This window comes from Toxorhynchites rutilus, chromosome 1 (assembly GCF_029784135.1).
Source record: "Toxorhynchites rutilus septentrionalis strain SRP chromosome 1, ASM2978413v1, whole genome shotgun sequence".
NCBI classification, from domain to species: domain Eukaryota; kingdom Metazoa; phylum Arthropoda; class Insecta; order Diptera; family Culicidae; genus Toxorhynchites; species Toxorhynchites rutilus.
The window spans coordinates 63,762,022-63,786,947 of record NC_073744.1 but is presented as its reverse complement, the minus strand read 5'-3'; the positions used below and the strand labels follow the sequence as shown (position 1 = coordinate 63,786,947).

Here is a 24,926-nt window from a genome sequence, read left to right as displayed (position 1 = left end):
AAACTATGAGGGTTTTATTTGTTTTTCCAATAATTTTCAAGTCTATAAATATCTTCGCATATTTTCAAATATCTTAAAAATAGAGACATTTCTTTACATTTGGCATCCCTGATTCGAACGCTAAATTCTGTTTTTGACGTTTTGAAGCATGCGAGTGCGAGTAAATTCAAAAAACTTTGAAGTAGCTCGCACGCCGGATCACACATGACAATAACTGGCATGATGTGTTCACACGGTGTGAGTAGCTGCACTGCAGTAACTGACTAGACCGACTCGTATGCTTGCTCGCACCGTCTGAACCCGGCTTTAGTTATGCGAAAATTATGTTCACGTTGGATCCCACATAATTTGACAATCGCTCAAAAAAAAGGCTCGTGTCGATTGGAATAAATGCTTTGAAAATTGGTTTAAGCGCATGCAAAAGTGTATCGATCATCGTGGCGTGTACTTTGGAAAACAATAAAAATATATTCGCAGCTTAACTATTTGTTTTTGTTCCTAAAGGGTGTGTCACATCAAATTGCATCACGGAAAAAACGCTGTAGAAATTTAATTTTTAGGAATTATATCTTCAGCTTTCGCTTATAATCAGATAAGAGTGTATAGATCACGTTGGCCATGCTTCACTGTCAATTTTTCGTAAATTTGGAAAAATGTCGTCGAACGAAAAAGAACGTCGTGAATTAATCCTGTGCACTCATTTCGAGAATCCGGAGTTGTCACATCGGGACATCGGTAAGATGCTGGGAATCGTCCAATCCACGGTCAGCAGAGTACTAAAACGATACTTCGAGAACCTAACCATCGACCGGAAGGTGAAGAACGGCAAAAATGGATGCTCCGTCAGTGAAAAAGATCACAATCGCGTAGTTAAGTAGTTTAGACGTGATCCGAGAAGTTCGGTCCGGGATGTCGCCAATAAGCTGAATTTGTCAAGTTCATTCGTCCAGCGGACCAAGCAGCGGGAGGGCCTGCGTACATACAAGGTTCAGAAGGCTCCTAACCGCGACGAAAGGCAAAACATGGTGGGGAAGACGCGAGCCCGGAAGCTGTACACCGAAATGCTGACGAAGCCGCATTGCCTGGTAATGGACGACGAAACCTACGTCAAAGCGGACTTTCGTCAGCTGCCGGGCCTGTTGTTCTTCTCCGCAGAGGACAAATTCAGCGTTCCGGAGGAGGAGAAACTATCCAAGTTTGCCAAAAAGTACGTGGTGTGGCAAGCGATCTGCTCTTGCGGAAAGCGGAGCGCCCCCTTCGTGATGACCGGCACGGTAAACGGGCAGGTTTACCTTAAGGAGTGCCTACAGAAGCGCTTACTAACACTATTGAAGCAGCACGAGGGCCCGACCATCTTCTGGCCGGATCTCGCTTCGTGCCACTATTCAAAGGACGTGTTGGAATGGTACGAAGCCAACGGGGTCACCTTCGTGCCAAAGGAAATGAACCCGCCCAACGCGCCGGAGCTTCGCCCAATAGAGAAATATTGGGCGATTATGAAGCAGGCCCTCCGGAAGAACCCAAAAGTTGTCAAATCGGAGGCGGACTTCAAGAGAAAATGGATTTCTGTTCAAAAAAAACTACAACCTGACGTTGTACAGAACCTTATGGACGGGGTAAAGAGGAAGGTGCGAGCATACGGGCTTGGGCTCGAAGTATGAATAAAAAGAAAATGCCAAAAGTTGTTTAATAGTTTTTATTTCACTGTCTAAAATTTTCAAAAGGATCGGTCTACTGGGCGAATTTCTACAGCGTTTTTTCCGTGATGCAATTTGATGTGACACACCCTTTATTCCCGAAATATAAATAGTGACCCTCGTACAAATTGAAATAATAAATGTAAGAAGATTGTTATTATTTTAAACTGGCCACATTTACCTAGAGTGGCGTTGTTGGTTTGCACATCATGGCAGTTCAAATTAATTGCATGACCCAAGAGGACGTCTTCATATAAATAAAGAATTTATAAACGGAACATCTATTGTATGCTGATTTCTGATTATCCGATGCCTGTTAAGGTGAGACCAGAATGTCGCGCTATACGTCAGTGTGGTTTGACAGTTCATTTTGAATATTTGTGTTCCCATATAATGGTCCACAATGATGCGTCGCGCCATTAGCTTCGTTGTACTAAACGCTGATGTTTGTTCTAAACTGATTGCGTTGAATATGTCAATGTGTTGGTTTATAAAAACATTCAATCGATGTCGTGAACACAACAAGAAAAGGATTTTCCTACGTTCTCAGATTTGTTGAAAATCAAGTTTGAAACGAATTTCATCGAATTAGTGGAAACAAACGAGTTCCTCTGGTCGAAGGAACATCGACTGTATAAAAACAGCCACGCAAAGAAAAAAAAATTGACTGATACATTAAATGCACCGAAACAAGGAAGTAAGTTACAGCTAAACATTATTTAAATATTAATACATATTTTTATATGGTTCTGTTTTGATGTGAAATGATAGTACTTCTATCAAAACTCATCATTAGAATATCAGATTATTTTCAGACACAATTCTCGTTCAAGATTTTTCAACCACTTGCAAATAAAAAATTTCTCCGTTACATGGAATGAATGTTTGATACAGAAAATATGATAGAATAAAGACAGACCCCTCCCCTCTTCACCCCTTAGAGAGGGGGAGGAGTGTCCATTCACCATAAAAACATTTCGTGCCCCCTAAAATCTTGACATACAAATTTGACTGCAACTGCTTCATTAGTTTTCGAGTTATACAGAAATTAGTTTTTCATTTGTATGACAGCCCACCCTAAGGCAAGGTGCAAATTAAGACGCATATAGCGCGAGTAACTTGGCGCGATATAGCGCCTGTTTTTGTGGCTAATGAAAACAGATAGAACGGCGCAAATTGGCCAGATGACGCGAGATGGTGAAGCGTTCGTGAGACACGACTCGCGCGACGCTGTGGCTGAACCACAGTTTCTCGTGCTGGTCATGCCGGTTGTGGTAGTTGTGTTGGTGAACAATCATATAACGCCGTGGGTTTGACACTGTATGGCTGTACTGGTCGGGTGATTGTGTTAATAAATAAATATATCGCGCAACTCTGTGTTAATCAGTCATTGTATGCGAGTGGCATGTTATTTACACCAAACTGCGACTCAATATGCGCTCCACCACGCTACGTTTGTGGCACGTATGAGTCGTGTTGGTAGTCTCGCGTTCGCTTACGAGCGCTATACGCTTCTCAATTTGCGCCTAGCCTAAGAGAGGAAGGAGGAGTGTCGAACCACCTTGGAAATGTTTCTCCCCCATAAAACCTACACATGCCAAATTTAGTTCCGTTTGCTTGATTAGTTCTTGAAAGTTCTTGAATTATGCGGAAATGTATGCTTCATTTGTATGGCAGCCCTTGCGTTTTGTGTCCCCTAAAACCTTCGCATGTCAAATTTGGTTTTATTTTGTTAAGGTGGCCGTACACTGTTTGACCTGAGGTCAAATATTTGACACTTTTTGACAGAAAAAAATTGGTCAAAATTTAGTACAAATTTCATGTTTGGCAAAAATATTTTACAACCATAATTACACCTATTTGTTTTTATCAAAAATTTCACATAAAACTATTTGGCCAAATACAGTTGTTTGTAGTGAATGCCAAACACGGTTATCACATAGTACACTGTTTGTCGAGTGTCGAGTCGGATACTATTTTGTGTGCGTCCGCTGTCATTTTTCAAAGAAAAAATAGTTATTGATGAAAATGGTTACTGCCATTGAAGACGTCATATGAATAAATAAAATTACGAATAAATCTATTCGATCTTTTCGATGTACCAATGTTTTATTCAACCTAAATTTATGAAATTGTTTTCTTTACACAGAAATGATATATTCTTATAAAAAAAACTATCGCACACATATGTACACATACGTTTTATTGATGACAGCCGAACGCATGTCACGATTCTTTCCACGGGTTATTATGCGCACTTTGAAGGCGGTCGCATTGATGAAGTTATTTTCTGCTTTGGCCAATCGGGCGCCCAGCTGCAGCACATCCCGCAGAAAGCCGTTTTCCTCGACAGATGCACGTTCATTCCGAAACCCAGCGCGTTCCGGAGGTAGATGACCTGATGATGGAAAGATCAGTACCTTTGCCGAACTTGATGCAAATCTCCGGCGAGATGTCTTCCTCCAGATAGCGGCTGACGTCACATCAGGTCACACGCTGCACCTTGCGGTTTCGTTTGTTGCGATACTTGTGAACAGCTTTTTGATGGCTTCGTCAAGAAAGCAGTCGTCGTGAGAGCGGCCACTTTCCAGGATGAGTGCGATGGTTTTTCCGGCAGCCATTCTTACGTCAAGATGGGGACTCTGAAGCATTCCGACGATTTTTTGCATCGATGGGATCATAACATTATTACTGTTGACAAAGAACACCAAACCATGTGCTCATTCTTCGCCGATTGCCCGAAGTAACCAGACGAAGGAAAGTCGCGTCCAAGTTCCGTTATCGGTTACCGCGTTGTTTTTTTTTTGCCGCTGAAGAGTTCATTTCGCTATCTGGATAGTGAGTGAAGTGCCCTGCCTGCAAGTGGATAGAGGCTTTCATCCTCGGAAAGCCAAGCATTGGTTTTTGTTTCGTCGCTGCTTCGCCGACATTGGAGGTTTCGCCGAGTCATCGTGCCAACAGTGACAGTGCGGGTAAGCTTTCACCGACGACTGTGTGTAGTGGTGTCGTAGGCACATTCCCACCACCAACGAGCTTTCAGCACGCTCCCGTTTATCTGCACTGGAGTGCGTTCATAGATGAATAACATTAAATATACTGAGAGAAAATATTTAATAATTATAAGTTTTTTTTTTTGTGAATTATTTTATTGTGAAATATTGTTTAAAAAAATACTTAGAATATAAGTGAAAATTTAAAATGGCAGAGAGTGGGGGACCTTCGGATATGGAGGTCTCTGACTCTAGTTCCCTCCTAACGGATAAAAAAAAGTCACTCAAACGTGTTCCAAATACGGAAGATACTTCTTCTGGGGACGAGTCAGCTAACCCTACCAAGCCTCCCTCCAAAAAACTAGCAAATCTCCCATCTGCCCTTAACGATCCCACTCTACCTTCAACCTCGTCTTCTCCCTCTGTTCTTCCCGCTCCTTCTCAACCTTCGCCTTCCCACTCTCAATCCCCGTCCTCGCCTTCCCCCCCTGTTATTCCCACTCCCCGTGTAAAGGTCTATCCAGAAGATGCGCCCGGAACTGGTCCCTGGGTTGTTTTCTTCAGGCCTAAGTCAAATGGAAAGGCGTTGAGAGTCATGCAGATCGCGAAAGATCTGGCAAGGTATACCTCCGTTTCGGAAATTTCGAAGGTTAGACCAAACAAATTGCGAGTTGTCGTGAATGATCGAAAAGACGCAAACAAGATTGTTGTCGATCAGCATTTTACAATTGAGTATCGGGTCTACATTCCCTCTCACATAGTCGAAATTGAGGGTGTGATAACCGAAACGGGCTTGACGTGCGAATACATTACGAGTGAAGGTACCGGCCGTTTTAAAAAACTGCCCTCGACGACTGTTAAGATCTTGGGTTGCCGCCAGCTCGGAACAGTCTCCCATGAAGGAGAAGAAAAGAAATTTACGCCGTCCAACTCGTTTCGAGTCACCTTCGCTGGTTCAGCTCTCCCTGACTACGTGATGGTAGATAAATTGAGGTTAGCCGTGCGACTTTTTATTCCAAAGCCAATGACTTGTCTAAAGTGCAAGTCAGTTGGTCACACGACTGCTTATTGTGCCAATAAAGAACGATGTGCCACTTGCGGAGAACAACATGAGGGGAAATCCTGCAGTGCGACTGAGCATAAGTGTCCATATTGCGGGGGATCCCCACACGTGCTCTCAGCTTGTGAAACATACAAGGCTCGCTGGGAGAAACAAAAGCGCTCTTTGAGGGAACGCTCTAAACGCACTTTCGCAGAAATTTTGAAGGGCGCTTCTCCACTGGCTCAAGAGCAACAACCAATCAATACACACAATGTCTTCGCTACGTTGCCAGTTGACGAAATGGAAGCGGATACAGCTAACGGGGGCACGCCGTTTATTTCTCAAGGGAATCCCCGGCGCAAAAATGTGACCACTCCCAAAGTTCAAGGACAAGTCCCTCCGGTGATACTTCTGTTAGCTTGCCCAAAAAATCGAGTGCAGCGGATAAGCAAAATCAGGTCCCTCCTGGCCTCCATGGTAATAGTTCACCTTCGAACGACCCAGCACTCGAGGGGACCTCAAAAACCCCAACTGTCCCTATTTTTCCGTCAAGTTCAACTTCCCAATCGGGATTTATAAAGTTGTCTGACCTTGTGGATCAAATCTTCACGTGTTTTAATGTTTCCGACTCCATCAGAACCATTGTCACCGCAATGCTTCCAGTACTAAAGACAATTTTGCAGCAATTGATGCAAACATGGCCCCTCCTTGCAATGATTATCTCTCTTGATGTCTAATTTAAATAGAGAGGTCGGAGATATCACTGTTTTACAGTGGAATTGTCGTAGTCTTATGCCTAAATTGGATACATTCAAATTTCTAATTCATAAACTCAATTGTGATGTTTTTGCTCTATCCGAAACCTGGCTCTCTTCTCAAAATGATCTCACTTTCCACGATTTTAATATAATACGCTTGGACCGCGATGACAGATACGGAGGGGTACTATTGGGGATCAATAAGTGTCACTCATTTTTTAGAATTGACCTTCCACCTATTGGAGGGATCGAAGCTGTTGCTTGTCATGCAAACATCAGAGGCAAAGACCTCTGTATAGTCAGCTTGTATTGGCCTCCGAGAGCTGCGGTTAGCCGCAAGCAACTTGTTGACATGTGCTCACTTCTTCCTGAGCCACGATTAATCTTGGGAGACTTCAACTCTCACGGAACTGCCTGGGGGGAACAGTACGACGACAATCGTTCATCGTTGATATATGACCTTTGTAACAGCTTCAATATGACCGTTTTGAACACTGGGGAAACAACACGTGTACCTAAACCTCCTGCTAACCCAAGTGCTCTTGACCTCTCGCTTTGCTCGAATTCACTATAATTAGATTGCAAGTGGAATGTAATCCAGGATCCCAACGGTAGTGACCACTTGCCAATCAAAATTTCTATCACCATTGGGTCGAATTCTTCTGAATCAATAAACATGGCATACGACCTCACAAGACACATTGACTGGAAAAAATATGCGGACGCGATTGCTCTAGCCATCAATTCCAGAGATGGTTTCCCTCCATTGGAGGAGTATAACTTCATTTCTCGTTTGATATATGACAGCGCGGTTCGCGCTCAAACGAAACCCATCCCAGGTTCCACTATTCGTCGAAGGCCTCCCAATCCATGGTGGGATGGCCAGTGTTCCAAGCTTTATGGAGATAAATCGAATGCATTTAAAGCTTTTCGGAAATGTGGAACCCCTGAAATTTTTCAGACGTATTTGGACCTTGAAAATCAATTTAAAAACTTGATAAAAGGGAAAAAACGTGCTTATTGGCGAAATTTCGTGGGAGGTTTATCACGAGAAACGTCAATGAAAAAATTATGGAAAGTGGCTCGAAACATGAGAAATCGCTCTTCATCCAATGAAAGCGAGGAATATTCACATCGATGGATTTTTAATTTTGCACGGAAGGTTTGTCCTGATTCCGCTCCTGTGCAAAAAATTGTTCGAGATATACCACAAGATAGGTGCGATCTTGATTCCGAGTTTTCGATGGTAGAATTCTCTCTTGCTCTGCTTTCATGTAACAATTCTGCTCCGGGATCGGATAGAATTAAGTTCAACTTGCTGAAAAATCTCCCTGATGTGGCGAAACATCGCTTGTTGAACTTATTCAATCGGTTTCTGGAGCATAATATTGTTCCAGATGATTGGAGACAAGTACGAGTTATAGCTATTCAAAAACCCGGAAAACCCGCGTCCGACTTCAATTCGTACCGCCCAATAGCAATGCTGTCTTGTATACGGAAATTGTTGGAGAAAATTATCTTGTTTCGCCTTGATCGATGGGTTGAAACGAATGGCCTACTCTCAGATACACAATATGGGTTCCGCAGGGGCAAGGGGACGAATGATTGTCTTGCGTTGCTTTCTTCAGAAATTCAAATGGCTTACGCCGGAAAAAAACAAATGGCTTCAGTGTTCTTGGACATAAAGGGGGCCTTTGATTCTGTTTCAATAGAGGTTTTGACAGACAAATTACACTCTCGGGGTCTGCCGCCTCTATTGAATAATATGTTATATAACTTGCTTTGTGAGAAGCATTTGAACTTTTCTCACGGAGATTCGGCAGTAAGTCGGGTCTCTTACATGGGCCTCCCCCAGGGCTCATGTTTAAGCCCCCTTTTGTACAACTTCTATGTAAGCGACATCGACAATTGCCTTACACAAAATTGCAGCCTAAGACAACTTGCAGATGATGGAGTGGTGTCTGTCGTAGGATCAAACGAATCCGACCTGCAAGGACCCTTACAAGATACCTTGAACAATTTTTCAACCTGGGCCATTGGGCTAGGGATCGAATTCTCCACGGAGAAAACAGAGATGGTGGTTTTTTCTAGGAAGCATAGACCAGCAAAACCAAAGCTTCAACTTTTGGGTAAACCGATCACTCATGCTATGTCATTCAAGTATCTTGGGGTCTGGTTCGACTCCAAATGTACTTGGGGGGCCCATATTAGGTATCTGAGTAAAAAATGCCAACAAAGAATAAATTTTCTCCGTACAATTACCGGCACCTGGTGGGGAGCCCATCCCGAAGATCTTATAATGTTGTATAGAACAACTATTCTCTCAGTGATGGAGTATGGCAGTTTCTGTTTTCATTCAGCTGCCAAAACACACTTAATTAAACTCGAGCGAATTCAGTATCTTTGTCTCCGTATTGCGTTGGGATGTATGCCCTCAACGCATACCATGAGTCTCGAGGTTTTGGCAGGCCTACTCCCACTAAAAGATCGCTTCAATTTATTATCTCTTCGGTTCCTCATCCGGTGTAAGGTTATGAACCCATTGGTGATCGGAAATTTTGAGCAGCTGATCGAGCTAAATTTTCATTCTGGATTCATGAGCTCATATCATGAATTCGTCTCCATGCAGGTTGATCCTTCTTCGTATATTCCCAACCGTGTTTGTTTTCCTGACTACATCAATTCCTCTGTGCATTTTGATCTGTCCATGAAGCAGGATATCCATGGAACATCAGATTATCTTCGATCGAGGATCATTCCAACGATCTTCGATGCAAAGTATGGGGATATCAATTGTGATAATATGTACTTTACTGATGGGTCCTCTATGAATGAGTCCACAGGATTTGGAGTGTTCAACGAATTTTTTAGCACCTCACACAGTCTTCAGAATCCTTGCTCAGTGTATATTGCTGAATTGGCAGCGATACACTGGGCGCTGGACAGCGTCGCCTCACGACCTGTTGAACACTATTACATTGTAACGGATAGTCTTTGCTCTGTCGAAGCTATCCGTTCAGTGAGGCCGGAAAAGCACTCGCCGTACTTCCTTGAGAGAATACGAGAAATTTTGAGTGCTTTATCCAGACGCTGTTATGTCATTACCTTTGTCTGGGTCCCTTCACATTGCTCAATTCTGGGTAATGAGAGGGCTGACTCATTAGCAAAGGTAGGTGCAATTGAAGGCGATATTTATCAGCGTCAAATCAATGAATTTTATTCTTTAGTCCGCAAAAATACCATAGTTAACTGGCAACGCAAATGGAACGAAGATGAATTGGGCCGGTGGCTCCACTCGATTATCCCTAAGGTTAGCCTCAAACCATGGTTCAAAAGTCTGGACTTGAGTCGGGACTTTATTCGCACCTTCTCCCGACTCATGTCCAATCACTGTTCGTTAGATGCGCTACTCTTTCGTATTAATCTTGCCGACAACAATCTTTGTGTTTGTGGCCAAGGTTACCACGACATCGAGCACGTTGTTTGGTCGTGCGAGCTGTATCTTGTCGCCAGATCGAATTTAGTAGTCACCCTTCGGGCCCGAGGAAGGCAGCCCATGGTGCCGGAGAGAGACGTGTTGGCTCGGTTAGACCTTGATTACATGTCCCAAATATATGTATTCCTTAAAGCTATCGATCTTCGTGTGTGATTGTCCTTATACCCTTAGTTTTTCCTTTTCCTTTTCCTTTGTGAGAGATCGGATCCCTTCTTAAGAATAAGATGAAATGTACATTCATATTAGATATAAGATAGGTTTAAGAATTGAGTGTGATGAGTGTGATTGAGAGTGTGAGTGTGATCATTGTCAACATATCCTCATATCCCCTCCTTTTCCTGAAGAAAATATGTCACCCTTCTAAACTCGAGTTGACCGCGAGTAATCGGTTTCCTATATTATTAACATTAGAATTAAGGAAAAATGTATATATACTAGTAATAATACAGTAAGGAGTTCGGCTCCTTTAAACCTATGTAACTGAGCCTGTAAAAATAAACGATTTAAATAAAAAAAAAAGAACACCAAATCCCCGAGGGAAGCAGCATCGGCGTTGGCACTGCTCGGTGTGTTTTCTCCTTTGAGATAGCGGCTTCTGCACGGCTTCGTCGATTTCCTCGAGCTGAATCACCAAGAGCGGAATGATGCGTGCAGCACACACTTGTTCGGTTCGCTTGCGCTTCTTGATGGACTTCTCGATCACCCTACGAACGTCATCTTCCGGCTTTCGATCGTATCGGGGATGTAGTGAAGTACCGGCACATCGTTGATTGCCTGGAATGCGTTTTTTCTGGTCTTTAGAGATTTGTCTGAGGAATTGTCGATAGTTTAGAGGAGTTTCACCTCGTATTTCTCGAAGCCGCCTCCCTTTTCGCCACTTAATGGCCATAAAAAATCCACACGACCAAGGCAATCCGTTACGTTATTATGCATTCGCGATGAAACCTAGAAATGAATATTAAAAAATTAGTGGGTTATATCTATGATATAACCGCAAGGTTCACGTGGTAGTTACCTTAGCTTAGCAATCATTCGTTTGTATTGATTTAATTCTTGATTGAATGAAACAGTTTCCAAATTCAATTGAGTTCAATATATTTGCTCTGTGAGTGAAAAAAATGAACAAATGCCGTGTAAAGTCAATTCATTTATTGTGATTGATTGTTCTTCGTTACAAGTAAATTTAATGACGGACCTTTTACGTTTGGTATGATGACTAGAACAAAATATATGTACGGAAGAATTATCAATCGTTTGATGAACCAGCCTAAGGCTGAAAATCTTTCCAATAAAGACAAAAAAAAATTATCAAACGATTATTTTATTTTACATTTCCCTCTGAAGTTTACATCCCAAAAGTGTACATACTTCTCGAATCTCGAATTTGCTTGAAACTGGGAAGTTCATTCGCTTCTAGTGGCTGCACGATTTTCCCAGGTTCCTAAGTTTAGAAGATCATGTTAGGACAGACATATTCCACTCTGCACAAAGGCAAGCGAGGACAAAAGTACTCGCAGTTTGCATTTATTTGCAGAACCGATTTCTCCATGCACCTTGGTTTAGAAATCTCTATTAGGGAACACATTTCGGTGGGAACAAAAGCTCCCCCTACTTTCGTGTGTTCTTTTTCTTCTTTTTGGCTTTAAGAGGGTTTAAACTATTCAGTTCACTCGCCTCTAGGCTCTTTCGTGTGCTTGCAATGCCGATTTCGCTGCTTGGTTTTAAAGTCTGTGTTAGGGAACATTTTTCGATGAGAACAAAAGTCCCCCTACTTTCATGTATTTGCAATGCCGATTTCCCCAAGGCTGCTTGGTTTTGATGGCTGTGTTAGGGAAACCGTAAATCGGGCCAATCAAAACGATGCAGTTAGGGCGTTTAGATAACGCCTAATATTTTACAGTTATTCAATTGTTTATCTAATGAAAAACAACATTTTGTTAGTTGCGATAGATGCGTAGAAATATTCCCTATCAAGTGATGCAAACATCTCTCCTATCCAGTACGAAATGTTCGAGCTATAAGCATTCGAAATCTTTCATTTTTTCCTGCATGTTCTGTGTTTAGGTTTTCATTTTACCCTCCATATATTCCGGTTAGACGTAGTCCCACGTCAATAAGAAAAAATAATCTCATATAGAAAATAATAAACTTACCTTTCGGCCATATTACGAAATGTTTACCAATGTTTACTTTCGGGCATGAATGCCAGGCGCAGAGATTGATCCGTGTTGCTCGATTTTTTCAAAGGGTCTCAGGCATCAAATTCATTGATTTATTTCGTTGGGTTTAATGAAATAAAAAGAATGACAAACTCGGCTGAACAATTCAAATAGAAAATATATATTACACAGATTTTCACTGATTTGAAAATGAATTAATAAAAATTACAATAAAAAGGTCTGGCATCCCTCTTGGTAGTTTTATTTGTCACTTACCACTTTGTTTGCCGCTCTTCAATTATCAATAGTGGCAAATAATGCCAAACATCAAAAATACAAAAAATTTGACTGAAATGTATAACGTACGTCAGTACATGGTTTGACAAATTGGTCTAAAAAAGTTTAAGCAAACAAGTACCAAATATTTGCTCGTAGTGTCTTGTGTCGAATATATTTGATCAGTACACGTAGATCAAATTTTATCTGTCAAAAATAGTCAAATATTTGACTAATGTCAAACAGTGTATAAGCACCCTTCGTTTTCAAGTCATGCAGAAATTTTTCTATCATTTGTATGGTAGGTCCGGTGGGGGGGGTTAGAGAGGGGGTGGAGTGTCTAACCACCATAGAAACATTTATTGCACCCTAAAACCTCCAGATGCCTAATTTGGGTGCATAATTCTCGAGTAATGTCGAAATTTGTGTTTCATTTGTATGGCAGCCCCCCTTACAGAGGAGGAGTGTCTTTCCACCATAAAAACATTTATTACACCCTAAAACCTCCATATGCCTAAATTGGTTTCATTTGCTTGATTAATTCTCGAGTAATGCAGAAATTTATGTTATATATTATAACATACATCGTAAGAACGATTATGTGTAATATGAATTTGAAAACTCTTAACACTAAACCTACCGATGTTTCATGTATTCCACAGCGGGCATGTGACCCTTAACGAATAGTTAGTGAACAGTGACTCGATTTGTAAAGTTTTGTTAGAGAAACGTGGCATCCCATATTCCTCCTGTATTTTTCGACATTTTTAGGATAACAATTATTAGCAAAATAATGAAATTACAATCTTTGACACGCAAAATAGCACTGTAGCTTGGAATGGTTACTGGTAGCTCGCTTGGATAGTCAGCAATACAATTAATTCTAATCATTCACTATTCATTCAAAAATTCACAAAGCAATAGCAAAAATGTGTGCTGCAATGGGTTTTGTATCACAATCACACATACAAATCTCTCTGATATCATATGAATGTTTGCACGGGTCAAATGACCCGTTGCTGTAATTATTTCTCGGTAAAAAAATAACAAGAGATGAGTAAACACAAAATACATTCGATGTATGTTTTAAGAAAAGTACTGTAGGCAAATTATGTTGCGCCAATGTAATTTGCATAAAAATTTTGACTAGAAGTTTAAAATGGGTCATTTGCCCCCTCGTGGTAGGTTTAGTGTTAATAAACGTTACATTTTTCGTAGAGTGACCCCTATATAGAAATCAAAGACGTAGTCCTACGCCAAAACGTGCTTCCAGAACTGCAGCGCCTTGTTGACATGGTCTTTCGCAAAATTTATTTTTATTTATTTGGTAAACCTGATGTCGTTTTTTGTTGGTGTTGCTGATCATCGGTCGCTTTTTGGCAAAGCAGCACTTCAGGTCCCTTTGCAACAAGCGTCGTCGAATGATGCGATTTGATAGGTCCAGATCCAACCTTTCATTAATCGCCCGAATGATCGTTCATGGGATTTTCTCTACTTCCTGGATGATTAGCGTCTCCGTTCTTGCGTCAGTCTTAACAATTCGGCTGAACAGTTCATAAGATTGACGTCTAGATGGCGCCTCTTACAAAAATCTACTTGACTATCCCAAAGCACCATCTTTCAATGGATACGTGTCAAAATTTGACAGCAATCGGTCGATTGGTTCGTGTGTTATAGCATTGAGAGTGAAGCAACTTTTGTTATTGTGAAAAAAATGGAAAAATCACAAATCAATGAAAACGATGGCAACATTGCATGAATTGGGCTTCGAATTGCTTCCGCATCCACCGTTTTCTCCAGATCTGACCCCCAGCGACTATTTTCTGTTCGCAGACCTGAACAGAATGCTCGCTGGTAAAAAAATTAAGATCGATGATGAAGCGATTACCGAAACTGAGGCCTATTTTGGAAAGACGAAAGAGTACTATAAAAATGGTATCGAAAAGTTGCAAGATCACTATAATCGCTGTATCGCGAAGGCAATTTTGTTGAATAATAAAATTGAATTTTACAACAACCAAAAATAGTTTTACTGTGTTACCTTATAAACTTTTCAGCCGAATTGTTACGTTTCGGTCCTCTTCCCCATCGATCGGCCACTTTTTTCCGAGCATCTAATCCATCCGAAAGACCAACTGGACCGCACCACGGCTTACCCCATACTTCTCAACAATGTTTCGTTGAGACTCTTTGCGCTGTCAACCAAATTTCGGACCTGTGTTGAGATTTGCCTTCCAACCATTTTCTGGGAGCCTTCTGGACGTCAAAAACACGTCACTACACACGAAAAGATGACTAAAGGCTGATTTAGACGATGCCAGTCAGCGCTCTAGTTGAAGTATCCAGTGAACAGAGAACAGACACTCTGTTCAAGTTACTTGTACCAGTATCGAACAAGTAATTGGCCTCTAACTTGAACAGAGTTTCCCAACCGTGTTTGTTTCCCTGACTACATCAATTCCTCTGTACATTTTGATCTGTTCATGAAGGTGAAAATCCATGATATTCCAGATTACCTTCTATCGGAGATCGTTCCTACGATCTTCAATGCAAAGTATGGGCGTATCAATTGTGATCATATGTATTTTACTGATGGGTCCTCTATGAATGAGTCCATAGGATTTGGAGTGTTCAACGTATTTTTTAGCACCTCACACAGTCTTCAGTATCCTTGCTCAGTATATATTGCTGAATTGGCAGCAATACACTGGGCGCTGGACAGCGTCGCCTCACGACCTGTTGAACACTATTACATTGTAACGGATAGTCTTAGCTCTGTCGAAGCTATCCGTTCAGTGAGGCCGGAAAAGCACTCGCCGTACTTCCTTGAGAGAATACGAGAAATTTTGAGTGCTTTATCCAGACGCTGTTATGTCATTACCTTTGTCTGGGTCCCTTCACATTGCTCAATTCTGGGTAATAAGAGGGCTGAGAAATATAAATACATATTAGATATAAGGAGAAATATAAATACATATTAGATATAAGATAGGCTTAAGAATTGAGTGTAATGAATGTGAGTGTGAATGTAAGAGTGAACATTGTCAACATATCCTTTTATCCTTTCCTTTTCCTGAAGAAAATATGTCACCCTTCTAAACTCGAGTAGACCGCGAGTAATCGGTTTTCTACACCATTAACATTAGAATTAAGGAAAAATGTTTATATATACTTGTAACAATACAGTCAGGAGTTTGGCTCCTTTAAACATATGTAACTGAGCCTGTAAAAATAAACGATTTAATAATTGAACAGAGTGTCTGTTCTCTATTCACTGGATACTTCAACTAGAGCGCTGACTGGCATCGTCTAAATCAGCCTTAAACAGCCCCGAAAATTATGTTTGTGTCAGATGTAAACAAACAACTGTCAAAACCAAGGGGTGCATCGATGAACAAAAAACGGTAAAACAAACTCACGCAGATGGATTTTTTATGTGTACCCATTTAGGAACAAGTAATTTTTGTTCTTCTAAAAAATAAATCAACGATACTGAAATGGCAAAATGTTCAATGGTCTTACTTACCTCCACGTAGTATTGACTAAAATACCGAAACGTTTGAAAAAACTTTTAATATTGGAATATCTTGATTGATGGAATGGCTGTATAGCTAATGCTTGCTCAGGGGGAATGTTTTCGAACTGTAGTTCCCCCGACAGCATCAAACTTTCAGCCTAGAAAAACTCAAAGAACAGTTTTGAAACTTCTTACTCACTTCTTCAGTGATTCAAACTATGTTTAAGAGGTGAACATCCTTTCTTCTCTGGTCTAAAATATGACACGTACTCTTCTTTTGGAGAACTATTTCGTTCCACGTCGATGAAAACGCATTCTGGTAAATTTGAAACAAGATTTCAATGGGGAGAAAATCAAAACTATGACAGCTGCTGCCGCTGGTGCTGTTTGATAATGAAATTATTCAATCAAAAAATCCTGTCACCTTAGACGCTGGATATCTAACAACACAGTAGGGGTTGGAGCTTTCCCTGTTCGACCCAGGTACTCTTCTGGGTAATATGAGTCGTAAACAGAAACACCCCAATCTAGATAGTCATATGTGTTTTATTATTATCATATGTTTGTCATTATATACAAGTATAGGGTTTTAGTAATCAATTTATCGTTAATCATACTCAATCTTATATATTTCAGTTGCCCTTGCTCATCTACTAACTATATTTCTATACCTTCTTGTCATAATGATTAATTTATTCGCGACAAACCTTGCGCAAGCATCAACGTTAATTAAAACCCGGGACGATCCTGTCTAGCAACCGTCTAGAAATCTAACGCATAAAAGTTGTTTCTACATTCGGAAACAGAAAGTATGTGTGCAGGGAGGTATTGGGAAATCGGTGTCGATAGAAAAGACGTTCAACAATGGCAACGAACATAAAAAGGTGAAATTCCTCGAACCAATCCTACGAACAAAAGTTGATTGGACGATTCGAGACGATATATATGAAAAGTAAAATAAAAATCTATCAAATTTGTAGAACAATAATTGGTTCGTTCCTTGTTTTCTAATTACCTCATAACATTTAAAATATCAGTAGCGCTATATTAAAGTTTGTTATTATTGTTATCTGAAAATTTTCAACTGTTTTTGTTTCAATTTGGTTATTTTTACTATCAATCGATTTAGGATCAATTCGCTCACTCAATCATCATCACTCTTAGCACTCACATATGATATTGCATAATAAAAATTAGAGTAAATCCCAAGAAACCAATTTACAGATTAAAACCGAATGTTTCTAGTGTTTTAAAATATATATTCAAAGGTGGTAAAAAATATGAACTAAAACTGAGCACTGTGAAACGAGTGTCAACGCATTCCTAATACCTCATACATACCAATAACAACGGTTTTACTAAAAGCCAAATCTATTTTTTCTGCTTAGGATAGTTCGTGTGCACAAAGGTGTTATTCCTCGCTGGAAAGCTAACAATTCGTTCAAAGTGAATCAACTGTTTCTAATGAGACTTTTGGCGTTTCGTATCGCTGGATATCTTGATATCATGATTGATTTGATATACCATCCTGGCAAACTATTTGAATCTTTATAGTGTGTAAATTAGAATCCGCTCCAATACTGAACTGCAACAACTGACACGAATTCACACATTCATACTCATGGGCCACTTCCGCTCAACGGCTGCTTCCGACGTTATGATGATGGCCCCCATTGCTGTTCCTTGATTAACGTTTCGTTCGTTCGTTCTGTAACCGAGAAGCATCCTGCGCGTCCCGATACACTCGAAATTCGGTTAGGCTCTACTTACAGAATTATTATGAGAATATCACATCACACTGAGATTCGGTACCGAATGATGCCTTCGAAAACCCGGTAACAGTCGACGTTTTCCTTCTCCTCCTCCTGCTCTCCGTTTTCTACTCATTGGCGACGACTCCACGGATGTGTGGGTATGATGTATGTGGATCTTGTTGTTTTTTTTGTTGTTGTTGTTGTATGTGTATTTGTATATAACCGTACATTCTTATCATATCATATGCTTTACTCGACCAGGCTAGGTTCCCCGGCCAACGACCGCGATAACACTGCCCCCGCTGCACTGCACTTAACGACTTTGGCTCTTGGAGTGGGCGATGAGCCACTGCAGCGTTATGTCGATATTGTCCTTCTCTTTGCAGGAAATGCTGTAGCAACAAATTTCCCGATCCTGTATGCTGGAAAGATTCCTGTGGAAGATAGCAAGCGGAAAGATTTGTTATGGGGGATCGATTCAATGGACCTAAATCGCTGCACGATTGTCGATGTTCACGAAACATGAGTTACTAGTTGTTCAAACCGTTCATCATACAGTGATAGACATTCGTTTAGCCGCACATGAAAAAAAAACTTGAAACACTTACAAAACAACTAGGAATTTTCTTTATATCGGGATACTTATTTGATGTAGTGGTAGTATATTTAAGTCTATTTTATTGAAAGGACGTGCGTCACAATCACACACACAAGGCGGTGTGTGTGTGATTGTGACTGCGGTATCAACAACTTGGTTTCAACAACTTGTGTTGAAACCAAGTTGTTGATATCGCAGCAAGCCGTGATAAATAAAATTACGAATAGGGCTCGGCAAAGTCATGTTCTACTGAGGATAGTCAGGGGACTATGAAGCCATCGGCCTTCACATTCAATTGGATATGAGTTTTTGCTTATTCCAGCACTTTCTCGGTCAACATGAATCAACAGCCATTCGGAGCCTCTTTTCGCTAACTGTTCTAACGAAGCTCCGTGCTCATTTCTTTCTTAACCGTCGAATGGACTTCACGGCAAATTGAAGCGACTTCCCTAGACTGAATTCGTTTCTCTCTCGCATGTAAGGTAAATGATTTTGGTTTGCCCACTTTTTTGAATACTTTGAAGCGGTTGCAAAACATTTAAATAAAATTGTCATTTTCCTGATTTACAGTAGTTTTATAGTATATTTTTGCTGAATCACATGTTTTAAAGGATTATAAAATACACCTTCTATTGGTGTCAATGCGCCCCTCATTCGAGCCAACTTTTAATCGATCACCAGATGATTATTTGGCACGTATTCAGGCCTTTTCTAGATTATAACACTTACAAACATTGTAAGAATCATGCTTGCACACCATTTGTATCAGATTTATCGGCACCTGCCCTCTGCTTGTCTCGTAGACTAGAACGCGGTTCTGGAAATAGCTTTCTAGGATTCTGCACAGGTACCCAGGAACCTTAATGCGGTGCAGGAACTCGGCAATGGTGTCACATTTAGCGCTATTAAACGCATTCGTCAATCGGTTGAAAATAATCCTCTCCAAAAGTTTTCCGAACGTATTCAGCAGGCATATATGCATATATGATGTTAGTACTTCCGGGGGCTTTCCTGGTTTCGGCAGCAACACTAACTTCTGTATCTTCCATTATTTAGAAAAGTAATCATTGTCCAGATTTTTCTGTAGCACTGTCCTGAAAATGTCTGGAAACGCCAGTATCACCACTTTTAAGCCCACATTGGGGATTCCTTTGGGCTCGGGTGCTTTCTTCATCTGTGGTCTTTTGCCACTGCCATCAGTTCCTCGTTGGAGACTCGTGAGCGTTCGACAGCATTCTCTTTGTACGGTGTGGGTGGCCAAGTCGTTGGATCATGCCTCGGGAGTAATCCTTCCACAATGGTTTTCAGCCTCTCGGGACACGATTCGACGGGCGTCACTGGACTTCTGATCTTCGCCATCACGTTCCATAAAACAGTTCGATTTGCTCAGTTTAATTTCCCGTTTCAAGGCGGCTCTAGCTGCTCGGTACACCGTACTACCTTCCTATCTATCAGTGCTGTTTCGTGCTCTCTGGACGCGTCTTCTAGCTCGAAGACAACTTGCGCGAAGGTTGCGGAGAGATTCGTTCCACCAGTATGCTGGGCGTCGATTATTCTTCGGTTCGATTTTGCGCGGCATAATGTCACCTGCTCCCACCAGTAAATCGGTTAAATTTCCCACATTCCAGTCAGAAGTTCTGCTATCCAGACGAAGTGCATCCACGAAAAGGTTCCGTAATTCTGTTTATCGATTTTATACCAGATCGCCTGATGATATGCGTATACGATTCGTATACTTTCCACTCCGTGCTCGCCCCCAACGACGGACTGCAAGAGATGACGTCGATGATTCACGCCCTTCTCTCCGAAAAGTGCTGATGGTACCTTCGTTCAGTAACGTCACGTCCAGCTTTGCGAGAGCTTCCAGTAGACTGTACCCTCTTACGTTGGCACATCTACTTCCGCACTCCACCGCCCAAACGTTGAAGTCGCCTCCAATGACGATCGGTTTTCTATCGACGCGGTCATTGCGTCTAGCATCTGTTGGAACTGCTCGATTGTCCATCTTGGGGGTGCATAGCAACTGCACATGAAAATTTCAATAATTTTGGAGATTATGAAACCTTCATATGGGCCTCCAATCACTTCCTGGATAAAATATCTGCCCATTACCTGTATTGCAGCCATCTTTGATCCTTCCGTCACGCAGTTGTCGTTATCGCGAGGTACTCGATACGGTTCAGCTATGATTGCAACATCGCAATTTGCTTTTGTTGTTGACTGCAACAACAGTTGTTGAGCCATCACTGCGAATCTATCAACGCCTTCTTGTACGAGGAACACTTGAAGCCTCCTGTTGCATGGTCGCTACCATCCTCCGATTTGCAGAGCAGGCATCTCGGTGGCTTCGTGCAGTCTCTCGCAACATGCTTTTTCTCGCCACATTTCCTGCACAGGTCAGATTTGTCGGGCCAGTGTTGTCCGAACCCCATACACTTGAAACATCTCTCCATCCGCTTGATTACCCGCACACAATTTTCATCGGGCGCACCGACCGGCCGACTTCTATTTTGGTCGTCTGTACCATTTTGTTGGTTGCTACCGTCGAAAGCCGTATCGACGCGGTCTGCCTGTCACCGTACGCCTTCCTCATTCAGATCGTCATCGGAATATCGTCCAGCTTACACTGTACCAGTAAATCACGCCTCAACTCCTCGTCTGTAGTGACTTCGTCCAGATACCTGCACTCGACCACTGAGATAGAGCTCCCATGTTCGCTTCCTCGCCGAGCGGCTTCTCAACAAGTTCCTTGAAAGCTGAGCTCTTGACCACCGGATCTTTCTTCGTCCCCAGTTCCTTCAGTTCCGGATCGTCCCTCACTTTCCGTAGGAATGAAGTCACTCCTCCCTTCACCTCGACAATCAGGGCATCACCTTTATTTCGCTCGCTTCGGGGTCTAGGGGTTTTCTTCTCCTGCGCCACTTTTTTTTTCTTTTCTTCTCTCTTCTTCCGTTTCTCCGTCTGGTTTTCGACAATGCGCCACCCACTGCCTTCACCTTCCTTCACCTATTGACCGGGTTATTGTTTTTTGCCTTCTTCAGGTATTCTCCAGGAGTATCCCTCTTCCTTTTATCCGATGGAGAAATCCGAGATCCCGTGTGAATTTACCTCGTTCATTTTGTTTATTTTATCGTTCATGATTTCTTTGGGTACCAACTCCGGGCCGCTCGTTGTACATAGTCGCTTTTTGTGATCCCATGATCTTTGTAAGCAGTGAGGCCAGAGCCGTGATCAGCGCGAATCAGGAATGTGACATCTGAGCCTGGTACCTAGTGTCAAAGCCTAGACGAACATCCTGTTTAATTTTGTCCGCCACGGTACCACTGATTCTATCTCTCTCCACGAAATGTTCAAGAGCGAAATGCATGCGGGGGAGGGAGTCCAAAATCCGGATTTTTAGCGTTACGTAATTTGTGCACGACGCCTAACTGCTGGATCGATACAAGAAATATGTCGTGTCACAGGATACGACAAAGATGAATTTCATCATTTTTAGAAGAAATGCTGTGTAGTACTATTTACAGTTCTGTTGAAAAAATCAAGATATTTTTCTCAGAGACTTTTGATTGCAGCTTTCACAGCAAATACCAATTCAATGATAGCTGCTGACAGAAACGAATCATTAAAAAGATCGACGTTTATGAGTGACGTCAGTTTATCCATTACTGGTTTGATAAGGTTCGTCAGTTCGGAGAAAAGGAAAGTTGCCATAGGCTCTTCAAAAATAGTTGAACTGCGGCAGCTGATGTTACGAAAAACGCTTAATTTAGCCTCCAATTATTCATCCTCAACAGCCTCTGTAACTACTCCAAAGGTACTGGGGGTGAAAACAGAAGCAATGCTCCTACGAAAATCTGGATGTGTATCTTTGCACTTAGGGTCCTTTTATGTTTTGACTGCGACGTAGGTTTGAAGGTTTTTAAAATAATAATTAAAAATATGAGTCCATCTGATTTTTCCTGGTTTTGAATGAAAATTCCTGTTTATTTCCTGTTTTTTTCTTGGTGAAAAAAAATCCTGATTTCCCGGATTGAGTTTCCACCCTTAATAAATTAGATTTGATCTCAATACAACATGATAGAGCAACAAAAATACGCATTAGAATTGAAAATTGTAAAGAGGAAATTGGGAAATGATGCGGAGGACTTCATTGGTTAATTTTTAGAAATTGGTGTGGACTCAATAAACATGCTGTCTTCTTTCCTTGCCGTATTGCTCTTTGAGGCTAAGAGATCATTCAGGAATGAACACCGGCTTTGGAATATGTTTTTCGAAAATGAGGCAGATAAGCATTTCTTAAAAATGAGGGAAAAATAGTACTTATTTATACATGCCACCGTAGCGCCATGTTTATTGTGAATTTATTTTGTTGTAATGACATTTATCTTGAGAACAATGTCTAACCATCTAACGAGGCCGCCAAGGTGACGCAATTCGCGTCGGCCGCCGACCCGCCGTCGGAAGCGGTGGCCTCTCACAAGCAAACCTGTGTTTCACCGATTGCCCAGTTAATAAAGGGTGTGTCACATCAAATTGCATCACGGAAAAAACGCTGTAGAAATTTAATTTTTAGGAATTATATCTTCAGCTTTCGCTTATAATCAGATAAGAGTCTATAGATCACGTTGGCCATGTTTCACTGTCAATTTTTCGTAAATTTGGAAAAATGTCGTCGAACGAAAAAGAGCGTCGTGAATTAATCCTGTTCACTTATTTCGAGAATACGGAGTTGTCACATCGGGACATCGGTAAGATGCTGGGAATCGCCCAATCCACAGTCAGCAGAGTACTAAAACGATACTTCGAGAACCTAACCATCGACCGGAAGGTGAAGAACGGCAAAAATGGATGCTCCGTCAGTGAAAAAGATCACAAGCGCGTAGTTAAGCAGTTTAGACGTGATCCGAGAAGTTCGGTCCGGGATGTCGCCAATAAGCTGAATTTGTCAAGTTCATTCGTCCAGCGGACCAAGCAGCGGGAGGGCCTGCGTACATACAAGGTTCAGAAGGCTCCTAACCGCGACGAAAGGCAAAACATGGTGGGGAAGACGCGAGCCCGGAAGCTGTACACCGAAATGCTGACGAAGCCGCATTGCCTGGTAATGGACGACGAAACCTACGTCAAAGCGGACTTTGGTCAGCTGCCGGGCCTGTCGTTGTTCTCCGCAGAGGACAAATTCAGCGTTCCGGAGGAGATTCGCAAGCAGAAACTATCCAAGTTTGCCAAAAAGTACATGGTGTGGCAAGCGATCTGCTCTTGCAGAAAGCGGAGCGCCCCCTTCATGATGACCGGCACGGTAAACGGGCAGGTTTACCTTAAGGAGTGCCTACAGAAGCGCTTACTACCACTATTGAAGCAGCACGAGGGCCCGACCATCTTCTGGCCGTATCTCGCTTCGTGCCACTATTCAAAAGATGTGTTGGAGTGGTACGAAGCCAACGGGGTCACCTTCGTGCCAAAGGAAATGAACCCGTCCAACGCGCCGGAGCTTCGCCCAATAGAGAAATATTGGGCGATTATGAAGCAGGCCCTCCGGAAGAACCCAAAAGTTGTCAAATCGGAGGCGGACTTCAAGAGAAAATGGATTTCTGTTAAAAAAAAACTACAACCTGACGTTGTACAGAACCTTATGGGCGGGGTAAAGAGGAAGGTGCGAGCATACGGGCTTGGGCTCGAAGTATGAATAAAAAGAAAATGCCAAAAGTTGTTTAATAGTTTTTATTTTACTGTCTAAAATTTTCAAGAGGATCGGTCTACTGGGCGAATTTCTACAGCGTTTTTTCCGTGATGCAATTTGATGTGACACACCCTTTACGAAACATAGGAGAAGATTCTTTAGTTAGGTCTAACCGAGCGTTAGCGAGCGTTGAACGGCATACGTTTGCCTGGTGCATTAGGTTTGCCCGAGTATTTTTTGTTCGGAAATATATCATTCATATTTGAGGGGCTCAGAATGCAAGGGGTGTAAGTGACTTAATCGTTTTCTCTTCATCAACTTTTTATTTAATTAATAACTCAACTGCAAAAACTTTCCAATTTAAGTTTGCTATAGAATCCGATAGATGAGGTTCTGACCTATTTTCCACGTTGGTAAATACAGCTGGGAATGTATTTGCAGCTAAGTTATGACCCAAAGAGAGAGTCGATGTAGAGAAATCGATCAAATTACTTACACCCCTTTCATTCTAAGCCCCTCATTTCAATGTAAAAGTTACATACATGTCTGAATAAAGGATTTGGCAGTAGTGGAGCAGCTCGTAGTTGATGGTTGCCTGGTTTTTGTTCTTCTAACAGATTCCAATATCTCATCCTATGAATTTTATGGCGACAAAAAAAATTGACAGCTTTCCTTACGTGAATGGGCTACGTGATCCAAATAACTGGGTAATGATCATGATCGAATTTTAATATCCATTATTTTTACAAAATTTATTATCTATTTAATGTAAATGTGAAACTATATATCTTCTTTAGTTATGACTTTGAAAGACATAGTACGTCACGCCGCTTTCTCTCGTTTTTGCTCTACTCACGCAATATACGAGTTTTTAGATGCCAGTTAATTTTAATAATGCATGTCAGAATCTAATATAAAAATACCTTCTAATTAGATATAGCTGTGAATGGTACATTCGGGTA

The 24,926-nt window shown here is 41.6% G+C and overlaps 1 protein-coding gene and 1 pseudogene across 1 annotated transcript in view; both read right to left on the bottom strand.

Moving 5' to 3' along the window:
* Window positions 1-3,871: 3,871 nt before the first annotated feature.
* Window positions 3,872-17,609, bottom strand: LOC129781855 (uncharacterized; annotated as a pseudogene).
* The window catches only part of LOC129768446 (ADP-ribosylation factor-like protein 8), a 22,860-nt gene continuing 14,395 nt past the window's right edge, over window positions 16,462-24,926 (bottom strand). Inside the window, exon 4 of the mRNA XM_055770112.1 lies at window positions 16,462-18,123. Within this exon, the coding sequence (XP_055626087.1) occupies window positions 18,003-18,123 (121 nt within the window). The 3' untranslated portion in view covers window positions 16,462-18,002. The remainder of the gene's footprint in view (window positions 18,124-24,926) is intronic.